At 50.9% G+C, this 12679-nt stretch overlaps 1 protein-coding gene and 1 long non-coding RNA gene across 3 annotated transcripts in view; one reads left to right on the top strand and one right to left on the bottom strand.

Moving 5' to 3' along the window:
• Positions 1-12679, bottom strand: part of Susd4 (sushi domain containing 4) — a 131357-nt gene that overhangs the window by 6042 nt on the left and 112636 nt on the right. The window contains exon 6 of one of the 2 annotated variants that reach the window (XM_076548123.1): positions 1145-1343. In XM_076548123.1, coding sequence (XP_076404238.1) covers positions 1145-1343 — 199 coding nt within the window. The remainder of the gene's footprint in view (positions 1-1144; positions 1344-12679) is intronic. The other variant, XM_006988600.4, reaches the window with a different exon arrangement.
• On the top strand, positions 325-7587 carry LOC143267847 (uncharacterized). Its single transcript, XR_013043466.1, has 2 exons — positions 325-618; positions 7319-7587. It is a non-coding gene; the product is annotated as an uncharacterized LOC143267847 (long non-coding RNA).

The raw sequence follows: 12679 nt of genomic DNA, 5'->3' as shown, positions 1-12679 counted from the left end.
GTACAGCTTGTAAATCACGTTAGGACCCACACAACACTGAAAACCATCTCTAGCATGGGGGTCCTGCTGGGTTGAAGACATATTGGCAGGTGATGGCCTTGTAGATACTAATGAGGCTTTAGACATGCATGTTCATGGTGCAGGAGAATCTAGGACAGGCCAAAGCAATAATATAACTGCTTTTTGGGAAGAGAGTGAGAGGTGTCCTGCCCTGAAGAACCCGTTCTGACATGGGTCAAAACGGTGTTCTGGGGTACAGGACGGAGTGAAGCAAGGGTGATGAAGGACAAAGGAACATGTCTACTCCTCGGCCATCACTCCACCCTCTGTGGTGTCTGCCAGGTAAGAGAAGCAAGAGAAGACCCTTCCAGAACGTATTCTCGTCCATTTGCTCCCAGCATACCCCATCCCATCATTCCACTCAGTGGTCATTCTCGTAGACTCAATGCCTCTCCTCTTGCTGACCCACACGATATCTCCATGCCTCCAGATACCAAGCATCACATCTGCATCCAGAAGAGCAGCATCCAACCAACACTGCTGCTTGGGGCAGAAGCCATGGCAATGGTCTGGAAAATGCTGGACAGAGTGGGCAGAAGTGGGAAGAGCAGGTGAATGGTGAGTGCTGGTACTGGGTCTCCTCTATGGGGCCACTGCCTGGGGGTGCTGGGACCCGGGGCCAAGGGGGCTTGCTATCACATATCACCAGGAGGCAGGTGGAGCTTGCATACACTTTCCACTTATGTGAGATCAGTTCTTACCCACAATAATATTACTCCTATTTGGATATGTGCCCCTCAATGGAAGAGAGATCCCAGAGCTATGTACATAATTCTGATTACAGCCATGGGCCTGCATTCTTGCCAGTGGGTGGCACCAAGTCTGTGAGAAACTGCAGAAGTTGGCACTCCATGGGTGCCAGGGCTATGATTCAGTTCATAAATATTCCTGAGCTTCTGGGAAAGGCCTGGAATCCCTTGGCAGAGTCCAACACAGCCACCCATATCCATAATAGTTGACTTCTACAGCCTGGTCCTAAGGCTCATGGTAAGATGATAAGATGCCATTCAGGACACAGCTGGCCACAGCTTGAAGGCTGCCCCCCGAGGACCAGCCTCCCCCAAGGCTGTGGCCCCTGTCTCACCTGATTTGATGCAGTAGACTTGGTAGGAGGGGAACCACTCTCCGTACTGGCAGGTGATGTACTTGTAATCACTGGTGAGGCTGTAGCCAGGATCACAGTAGAACTCTACCACGGTCCCATGGTTGTAGCGCTCACAAGGCCTCGGGTGGCAGATGAAATCTCCGTGACTTACCATAGGAGGTAGCGGACAAACTTGGGCAGTTGGGGAGAATAAGAGTTTCAGAACCAAAAAAGTTCCCTGGAGGAACCCTTCAGACCCAATACAGGCACGTCCCATTGCAGCCACTTCAGGATGTACTAAACACTTGAAATATCAGACTAAGGTTTGGGACCAGAGACAGCCTATGTCTTCACGGAAGGTCAGTGGAAGCCTGCTAGGATATTCTGAGCACGAATGCTGTCATGTGGTGTTGTAAAGCACATCGTAAAAGAGAGCCTCATCTTACAACGTGCAGAGTATGCCTATTTAATAGATAGTATTAAGCTACTCTATTAATAATGCGCGCTATTATGTGCCAGACAACCTAGTAAATAAAATTAAGATATTTATGGACAAAATCTTTACCCAACGGCACAGTGGTGCCAAGTCTGCTTCTGCTACATCTGGAACTGTTCAAACTGGGGAGCCGTGGCCCCGCCTGACCACCTCATGTCCGGCTGAGGGTTGGCCAGTAATAAGCATGCAGGGGTTCTCCTACTTCTACTTGCAGTCTTAGCCCTGCCCCCCCCCCCGACAGACACACACACACACACACACACACACACACACACACACACACACACACGCCACCAGGGCAATGGGAACAAGCGCTAGACTTCCTCCTGTCAACACACCATGCGACCTTAAGTGAATCCCACCACCCTCTGTAAGTCCTGCTCTCCTCCTCCATCAAGTGGAAGCTTATTCTGTGCTTGATGATGATGGTTTTTCTGACCCATGTTTCACACTGTGAGGGGAAGAGGGTTGTTTTCAGTCTCCCACTCTGAGATCACACCTGGGCTGCAAAGGTGTGTCTGGCTACATTTCTGACCCTGGGCGGACGGTTTTAGCGGAGCTTGCTGTTTATTCCTCTGATGCCACAAAGAGCTCTTTGGTCTGCAGAAGGACTCAGAACTAAACAGCATGCCACGTAGACACTCCTCAGGAAACAATCAGACCGCAGTCTATCAATGACTGGCTTTCAGATCACATCTCAGAAACCACTAAAAACAGGTTGGAAAGCAGGACAGACAAACCCCCAAAGTGAGTCAACTTTTGTGGTCCTTCCCAGGAGCAGCCAAATAACTCTGGCTAATGTAGGACCCCCTGGCACCATGCACACCACACCTCCAGCTGGCCAAAACTTTTAGAGAGCGGATGGGGGTACACCCTGTTGGTGTGTGTTCCTCAAACTGGATAACAAGATGGGACCCCTGATGGAGGTGTCCCAAGGTGCGCCCCTGGTGGTCACCTATCTCTAATCCTGCAATCAATGCTGTAATGGAGATCTTACCGGCTCTTTTGAAGAGACAAGCTAACAGAAGCCTCGAGTGAGTGAGAGGGAGCAGGGACTTGCTCCATACGGAGGTCTAGACCTGAACTCCGGAGGAACTACTTAGCAGCCAATGGCTCTGAGCAAGTCCCTTCTCATCTCAGTGTCCTCATGAAGCCAGGAGCGTCTGAGGGCCGTTCTTAGGGCTGCTGCCAAGGCCATAGTTCCCAGCCAGCCTGTAATAGTGGGTCAGTGCGGTTGGCCAGGCCCTGAGTCCTGAAGGAACTCAATGAGGAGGTTAGAGACGTGGCCAAGGCAACTGGGAAGTTACAAGATTAGCAACAGCAGACCGCTGCCGCTCCTGACTGGTTGGAAGAAGAGTCTGCTGGGGTCCCAGCAGAAAGCAGAATGGTGGAGAAGCTGGAGCCGAAGGAACTGCCTTCAGGACAGAGAGAGTGAAAGGACACTTGAAGCAGCTTCCAGCAGGGCGTCTAGGAAGTGAGGTGTGGAGCAGGCAGCCCGGCTGGAACAGGGATGGATGTGAGGCCTGGGGCGTGCACAGTGAAACGGTGGCTGATGAGAGAGGATCCTCCAGGCAGGCACTGGAAAAAGTGGAGTCTGAGTTCTGACTTCAACACTGTGGAGCTTTCTGCTGTCTGGGGGTGTCCCCCGGGCTGGCACATGCCCTCCTCTGTACTGCCCACACCATGGCACATTAGTCCCCCACACTGCTCTTTCTGTTTCCACAAAGGGCTCTGTCTAGACTGGCTACCCACAGGGTGCTCAGGAAGTAAGCAAGATGGCCAGGAAGGGTGGCTGGTGACCAGGAAGGACAGAGGAAAAGTACCCACAATGTTCACACCTCTGAGAACTCCGGGGACCCAACAGCATGGACTCCTCCTTTACTTAGTCCCTCCTCTGTGTCACTGTCCCCAGTGGCCTCCAGGGCTGACAGGACCAACTGTCTGCTGAGGGTTCCTGATCCCCGCACTGCCGTGGGTGCTACAGATGGGCAGCGACTCTTTCTGTGCCCAAAGGTCTATGAAGTGTCTGCCTATCCGCTGATGAACGGGTAAAGGAAATGTGATCTATCCCACGGAATATCACTAAAGGGAAACGCTGCCCCTTTCAAAAACACAGATGAACACCAAGGGTATTGTGCTAAATGAAATATACCAGAGACAAGAAAATTCTGCATGATTGTGAACTCACCAGTATGTGGAATATTAAAAAAAAAATCGAATTCATAGAAACAGAATAGAACCGTGGTTATCAGGAGCTGGGAGGCAGGGAATCGGAAAGCAATGGGTCAGAAGGCATAAACTTGTTAGGTAGGATACACAAGACTGAGGATCTTCTGTACAGTCGAGAGGCGGCGGGGGGGGGGGGGGGTTTGCTACAGTTAGAAGTGCTAGGCTGTGTCCTTAAAATTTGCCAAAAGCAGATTTCAGCTCTCCCCTCAGATGAAAAGGGAGCTATGGGGAGATGGAGGTGTTCCCAGCTTAGCTTTAGGAATCATCTCACTATGTGGATATGTATCAATGAACCATGTTATACACCCATATGCATGAAACTGCTGGGGGAAAAAAAAGCTGCACCATGCACCAAGGTGTTCCTACTCTGTAGGCTTTCTGAACAAGTCCCCAAGGGCCATCCTAGGGTTGGAAAATTACCAGACTGGGTCTCAAGGGCTAGAACACCTCACAAAAGAAGCCCTACACCAACGTGTGTAAGTGGCTATGAGCAGAGTGTCCCCCACCTTGGCCCAAAGAACGAATGACTGCTGAAATAAGTACATGGAACCCAGGCAAATGGACTCACAATGTGCTTAAGAATGGCTTCTACCCACAGTCAGGCAGTCAGGGTGGTGAAGTTGTCCACATCTGTGTTCAAACCCTGGCTCTACTCCTGATGGTGGGTGCCCTGTGCTTTGGGGCATCAGGCAGCTAGCATAACTCCTTCCTGAGAAGAATCACTAATGCCAGGGTTGTCAGGATGATCAGAAGCTCTGCAAGATGCAATGCCCGACAGCTTCTGAAGAAATGATGGTAATTAGTGTCACTGGTGTTCAGACTCACTGGGGTTCTGCGGCATTCGTTCTCAGGACGGGCACTGCCCCAGCTCCATGCCTGGCTCCTTACACATCGAGGAATCCCAAGAGAGCAGCACCAAACACGGAGAGCCTGGAGCCTCTGGTCACCATGTTTCTTCAGAGACCAGGTAAACACTAATGGCTGCGGAGGCTTTCGTCTTCTCCTAATTGGCATGCAATGGAGATGTGCCCCCCCCACACAAGTGGAAAAGTTTATCTGCACACCTTGCTGTGTTCTATTGACGGCACCCAGAAATACCATTAGCTTCCCTGTAAAGGAAACCTCCATGGGGATAGTTTAGGGTGCAGGGTGTTTCTTCTGACTTGGAAGCATCCAAAGTATTATTGATTATAAACTTGCTGGGCTAGGGAGATCGCTTAGTTGGTAAAGTGTTTGCTATGAAAGCCTGAAAACTTGGATTTGGTGCTCAGAATCCGCTTGTTTTTTAAAGCCAGGTGTGCTGTGCACACTTGTAATCCCAGCTGTGCACACTTGTAACCCCAGCTCTGCACACCCATAATCCCAGCTCTGCATGCTTGTAATCGCAGTTCTGGGACTGGTGGAGACAGGTGGATCACTGGGGCTCACCATGGGGTCAGCTCAGCCCAATTGTCATGTTGCAGGCCAGTGAGACACCCTAGCTCAGACACAGGGTAGAGAGCATCCATCCTGAAAACGATACCTCAGGTTGGCCTCTGCCCCACCCCCATGCATGAACATACATCAGAAAACTCATAAATGTGAAACTGATTTCCAAGTCCTAATATTGAGCTCAAGGGGCTTCTGCCCTCAGCCAACACTGCCTCATGATGAGGCTCTCTGAGTTCTGCTGTGCTTCCTCCCCACAGCGTCCCCAGGAGGCAGACAGACTGACAGACACCCTTGCCCACACAGCAGCCTCAGGCACAGGACAAACAGCCAGCTCCCAGTGCGGTGTGTCGAGCACCTGGGGGATCCATGCGTCCCTAGACACACCATGAGTGGGTACGCCACAGCCTCACCTCAACCCTCCTTCAGCTCAGCCGGACTCGGATGCCCTCAGCTACCGGCTCTCAGCAAAAGCCGTGGGTGGCGGGAACAAAGGCTCCTTTGCAACTTTAGTTTTTAAAGCATTTCTTTCGACTTTAGAGAAAATCAACAGCAGTTACCGCTTCCGGAGGATTGCGGCCTGTGTATCGGGGTGTGACAGGTGGAATCCAATCGAGGCTCTGCTGAGGCTCACTTGGGAATGGATCTTAATTTCTGTCTTGGCTTCTTATTTGCGGACAGTGGGTTATGTCTCCCTGCAGAACGTAAGGGAAATTCCTACCTGCCAAATGGTGGCCGAGTAGCTTTCTATCAGCCTCTCACAGAACCCAACAATCGTGGGCTAGGTGTGGCAGAGGGTAGGAGACCAGAGGCAGAGGCCAGAGACGCACAGTATGCTCTGTGCTGGATGCCAGTGGCTGGAGCTGGGGCTGAAGAGGCAAGCTGAAGGCCTGCCGTCAGACCTCCGTTTCCCCAGTGAGGTCCACTTCTCTCCCCATCCTGCCTCATGGGCAGTTCCCGGGCAATTCTTTTCCCTGCTGCCAAGGTCTGTCCCGCAGCGCATCTCTGGCTCTCTCCCCTCCTTGAATGGGGTATAGCAAAACCACCCACTGCCTTCCTGGGCCCTCTGTGCATTCTGCACGACTGTACACATGCTTCTCCACTTAGCATGGGGTGAAGTCCTGACAACCCATCACAAGCAGGGGGAAATCCCATTTACTGCAGCGAATGCTTTCCTATGCATCGCTGGGGGCGATTTGCTAATACGTTGCTGCAGGTTTCACGTAGCATGCCTGTCTGGTTTGGGTGTTAGGATCATGCTGGCTGCACAGAACGGGTTCGGCACTATTCCCTCTGCCTCTTTCCCCTTCTCAGTTTCCTGTCTGTCAAGCAAGGGAAACGATACGCACTCAACTAGAGTTTTTGTGAGGACTGCATGGGCTAGAGGCTCTGAGCAAGGAGCTCGTTCGCAAGGGTTATACCGGTGGGTGGCTCGTTATCACAGTTAGGATGGAGGCACCCTTCCCCCCCCCCCCCAGTCCCCACTCCCACCCCCCAGCCCGGCATCATTAAAAGTGAAGCTGCTGGAAGAGTTTGGGGGCAAGAAGGAACTCTGCTGACGGTGTGGGATTCCTCCACCTCCGCTGCCTCTCTGCTCCACCAGGGATGCCACCAATGACGGGTCCCTTCCCCAAACACTGGCCAAAGCACGTTCCAATGAAGGGTCAGTTAGAGCGTCTGTCCTCCCCCACCAACCCATGCTGCATGCTCCCCACAAAGGGCACACACACCCCAGGGATGCTTGCCATTGGCTTCATCCTGGCACACACTGGCTCTGTGGTCAGTCCTACATGGAAGTATGAAGACCCTTCCCTGGGGAGACAGCTGCCTCACTCTTAGGAGGCTGACCCAGCTCATAAGCATGAAAGGTCTGAGGAAGCAGGACAGGGCTTCCCGGCAGTGCTGCTTAGCTGCTGGGAGGCAAACGGCCCTACTCCCTGGGACACGCCCAGCCTTGCTGTACCAGCACCTTCTCTTACCAAAATCAACGTTATGGCTTGAATCTCATGTGTCCCCTACAGGTTCGTGTTCTGAATGCTCAATCCCCAGCATGGGGTACTATTTTGAAGTCTGTGGAGCCTCTGGAAGATGGGGTTGGCTGGTGGAATCTGGTCACCAGGGAGACCTCTGGAGGTAATAGCTGTCCCTGGTTCGGGTCTGTGCTCTGGTTTCTGGTCCATCACAATCTGAATAGCCACTACCTCCTGCTCCCGTCATGCCTTCCCTGACACGATGGACTGAAACTTCTATGAAGCCAGGAGCCAAAATAAACCAACCCTTCCTCCACTAAGGTGCTTTTATCTGGTGCTTTGGTCACAGTGATGCATCAGAAACTAACACTACACCACCATCTCTACCACCACCACCACCACCACCACCACCTCCACCACCACCACCACCACCACCACCTCCACTTCCACCTCCACCTCCACCTCCACCACCTCCACCTCCACCTCCACCTCCACCACCTCCACCTCCACCTCCACCTCCACCACCACCTCCACCTCCACCTCCACCACCTCCACCTCCACCACCACCACCACCTCCACCACCACCTCCACCTCCACCTCCTCATCCCTCCTTTGATTTCTCGCCATGGATGATCTTCAGCTTCTTTCAGAGTGGACATGGCTGGAGTCTCCTCAAGGCCAGGCAGCAAATGCCACACTCAGCTAATACTATGGAGGTATTTTAGAAGCAGAGTCCATGCTGTCCCCACCATCCCTCCAAACGTTTCATTTGGTTCCAGGCAAAGGAACCTGAACCACTTCTCCCTCTCCTGGGTAGACCAGGCCTACCCCCCATCATCTGATCTCAGGGGAGGTGAACTACTACTTCAAGCAAAATGAAGTGAGAGAGAAAGCCAGTACATGTTCTAAGCACAGGTTTTCCAGAGTTAGCACTGGGGTACCTGCCCCTTAGGCAGGGAGATGTGCATAGCCTGCTCTAGGCTTGCCGGACTCTTCACTTTCTTATCTAATCTGTCGACTATGTTATTTTATTTGTTTTAAACGTCATTTATTCCCACCCCACCTCCCCCCCACACACAAAAAAACCAACTGAAATGGAATTACATCCTGTCTTCAGATGGTAAATACGTAAGTCAATGGCAATTTCTGTGGCTGGGAAAGCTTTCTGCCTGTCTGCTCAAAGGAACTTTAGTAGCACATATTCACATACTTGAAGAGCCAGGATGGAGTGCTAGCCTGCATAACCCCCTAGGGAATTTAGCAGGCATGACTGATAGGAACCAGAAGTTCTTTTGTGTACAGTAAGATCTCAAATGTATGCCTGAACTGGGGGTGTACTCTCAAAGACAGGGAACAATGGTTAAGAGACTAAAAGCCAAGCATGATGCTTCTTCTGTAATAGAAATGGATTTGGACACATGGGATTAGGGGACGCTGAGGATTCTCCAGACACAGCAAGAGGACAGGAAAGAAGAGGCAGAACGTTCATGGAGGCAAGTGTGGTGGTTTGATTAAGAATGACCCTCATAAACTCACATTTGATTGAATACTTAGTCATCAGAGTGGTCCTACTTGGGAGGGATTAGGAGATGTGGGTTTACTGGAGTAGATGTGGAGGAAGTTTGTCACTGGGGGTGGGCTTTGAGGTTTCAAATGCTCAAGCCAGGCCCAGTGTCTCCATCTTCCTGCTGCCTGTGGATCTGCTTACAGAACTCCCATCCAGAGCCACCATGCTCCCCACCATGATGACAATGGACTGAACCTCTGAAACTGTAAGCCAGCTCCAATTAAATATTTTCATTTAAAAGTGTTGCCATGGTCATGGTGTCTCTCCACAGCAACAGACCACTGATCAAGACAGCAAATGTGACTGGTTAAAGGGCCCAGTGTGAGTGAGGGATGAGGGAAATGGGAAAAGGACCAGGAAGAGAGGGAAGCTGTGGGTGAAGCAGTTTCCACCAGGAGAGGGTAGATCATATGGGGGCATCACTGAGGTCTCAGTTCCTTCATATGGATAATGCAGGACATTCCACTGGAGTATAGTCCCACCCTGACACTACAGATTGGATTCCACTACTGCGAACTTGGGGGCTACAATCTTCTGGATGTCTGGGGATATAGCTTAGGTGTATAGCCCTTGTCTAGCATGTAGACGCCCTAAGTTTGATCCCCTGAACTACAAGAAGAAGGAGGAGAAGAAGAAGGAATAAAGATGGAAGAAAAAGGGGAAGAGGAGGAGGAAGAAGAAGAAGAGCAGGAAGAAGAGGAAGAAGAGGGAGAGGAAGAAGAAGAAATAATCCACCAAGTCTCCCCAGAGGTTCAGTAATATTTCTAGATGGTGTATAGTCAGTAGCTGCTCTGTTCTCCTTCCTTGCTTAAAGGAACCATGGTTTTCCTGTCAGGAATGGAAGGAATTAGCCATGAGAAAAGCAGCAATGGACTGATCTCAGTTACACCTGATCATGAGTTCTCTCCTGGGACCAATGGAGGCAGTGGAGAGAGTCTGGCAGTACTAGGGATGCCAAGGATCTGCTTACATCGGCTATTCAGGGAGATAGCCTTTAGGCTGAAATCCAGAACAGCTCTGTTCCTGGTGAGGTCTCAGATCAGAATCCGAACAGCAGCTGTTTGCTAAGAGTCCATAATAAAATGAATAGAAAAATTGATTTGACTTTGTTGCAGCATCCACGGGCGGTTTCAACTTGTCTTTATTTAAATGTAATCTCACTACAGTTGAATCTAACAGCTAAAGATGGGACCTGTGTTACAGCTTCATCTTCCCACTTTCCTTCAAGAATCCACGTCCACTACAGGTTGTTAGTATGGGTCTGCAACATACTGGAAAACAGTCGGTAAAACATACTATTCTTTCACTATGGAGATAAATGCTGGTCTCATCATAGCATTACTAATCACAAGTATTAGTTACTTGTCTGTTGCTGTGATAAAACATCATGACTGAGGCGACTCATGGAAGGAAGGGCTTATCTGGGATTCTGGTCCAGAGGGATAAGGGTCCATCTTGGTGGGGAGGCATGGCAGCAAGTGGCAGGCATGGCGGCTGGAGCAGGGAGCGGAGAGATCATATCCTCAATGGCAAGCGCAAAGCAGAGCAGAGCAAACTGGATATGGGCAGGACTATAAACACCAAAGACTATAAACACCTACAGCGACACACGTCCAGCAAGGCCCGTATCCTCAGCCTCCCCATAACAGCACCACCAACTGGAGACCAAGTGTTCAGATACCTGAGCCTATGGGGGACATTCTCATTCAAACCACCACAGTATCCACCGCTTTATAAGGCAAAAAGACCAGGAAGAGTTCAGGCAAAGAAGTGTTGGGGGAGAGAATGTGCTGGGCAGAGGGGGGTGGCACTCTGATGGTAAGTCTAAGTCACTGAACAGGAGCCTGGATGGTGCTGTGTGGGACAGGAGAGGGAGGGCTACACAGCAACCAGTCAAGGAGAGAGTTGGGACTGCGCACAGGAGGTCTACAGTCTCATGTTAAGAGGTTGGGATTCTGTCAGAAATGTGGCGGGATGCTGTGAAGAGCAAGGCTTGGGACAGTCTTAAAGCCAGGTCCGGCTTCTGTGTGTATGGCTGGCAGCTGGGGTATAACACAGACCTGCAGTTACGAGGACATGGTTGTCATGACCTGGACAGATGATGGCAGCTAGATCAAGACAGTGAAGGCCAACATACTGGGAGGGAAGGAGAGTGCTGGAACACCCTTTGACCATTCCAGTTATTTTTCTACAATAGGCTTTTGATATATGGATTTGGGGGCCCCTGGGAGAAGAGCCAAGGACGATGGCCAGATTTTGGATCTGAGTTGAGGGGTACCAAGTTCAGCTTTGTTCTACTTAGGTTGGAGCTGCCAGGGAGTGTCAGTCGGGCATCTGGAGAAAGGCCTGGGTTAAATTTAGAGCTCAGCAGTCATGAGCAGAAAGACAATTTCTGACCATGGGACTGCATGAACTCACGTAGGAAAAAGTAGAGAAAGGGTCCCAAGTCCAAATGCAGAGACACCGGGGAGAACAAAGAGACAGGCAGAGGGTGCTAGGTTGTTTCACAGATGCTGAGAGGGAGAGTGAGGAGGAAGAGTGAGCACTCCCTAGGGAACTGAGGGCCACAGGAAGAGAGGTGTGACCATGGGTTTGGCTACACTGGAATCACTGGTGACCTTGAGACTTGGTGGAGACAGCGCAGTGAATGGGGTGTGAGAAGAAGTCTGCTGCGGGGAGGCAGTGGATGGGGAGGCTGGAGGGTGAAAGAGGACCCCAGAGTTCTGGACCTTGTTCATGGGTGGTGTATGGTGGTGGGAGTGCTTCAGAATTGTGGACAAGACTGGTCACCAGGTAGAGGGACTGAGGGAGGGCAGCCATGAAGAAGATGTGAGGGGATGGACCACACATGAGCAGGGAGGCTTGTTTTCAAGGAGGAGCCAGATCTGGGCACAGGCCTGAGTAGCCCCAAGGCCAGGGCAGTAGAGACAGGGAGACTACGCTCTAAAGACACCTATTTTCTGAGTAAACTATGAGGAGGCCATTGTTTAGCAGATGAGAATTATGTATTATTTATCATAGTCCTTAGTCCATCTATATACTTCAATCCATGCAAAGGAGGAAAGTGAACCTTCAGAACAGCCTAGGCTCCTCATGAATGTTCACACAAACAGAAAGGGTCTAAGTGCAGAACATTATAACCTATGTTCTCCAATGTTTCAAAATTCTTCCAAGTCATGAGCCTAACTGCTCTCACTGATCATTCATCCTCACGTCTCCCAAAGGCTCACACAGTCCACAGGGGTTTCTCATGTAGGAAAGGGCTGACCCCTTAGATTACGCACCCACAATCACCTCTACCCCACATGGTTAGCGGCAGAGGCTGCTTGCTGCTTACCACAAGATACACTGCTCTTTTGTCTCTGAGTTCTCTTCCAGCCTTCATTGCCCAGGGCCCCGTGTCTGTCTAGGTTCAAGTCAATGGACTGTGACTAGATGTAACACACAGCAACCAGTACCATGAGTCCAGGCTAGACCCATAAGTCTCTTCCATATTAGCTAGAAGGGAAATGATTTCCCAAAGGGGTCTGAAGACAGCAGAGCCCGTGGATGCCTGATGATGACCAACTGTTAGTTGGTACAGTTAGTTGGTACTAACTGACCAACGCTCACACCACACTGCATGATGAACATGAACTTCTGTTTTGTTTACGCCACAGCCTGCCCCTTGAGAACGTCTGCACAGTCCCAGCCTACCTTGCACTTGGCCTAAGGAGTAAGGAATGGGCACAGGTCTGCTCCATGAAGCAGCACAGTGGGCACTCTTGATGTGTCCCATGCTGTTGTCACAGCCAGCATGTGCCCTCACTGCCACATTAAAGCTGCATTTGAACGGTGTCTTTTCA

This window comes from Peromyscus maniculatus, chromosome 11, assembly GCF_049852395.1.
Source record: "Peromyscus maniculatus bairdii isolate BWxNUB_F1_BW_parent chromosome 11, HU_Pman_BW_mat_3.1, whole genome shotgun sequence".
NCBI classification, from domain to species: Eukaryota; Metazoa; Chordata; class Mammalia; order Rodentia; family Cricetidae; genus Peromyscus; species Peromyscus maniculatus.
Note: the sequence above shows the minus strand (reverse complement) of the source record. Positions and strands in the feature narration are given on the sequence as shown.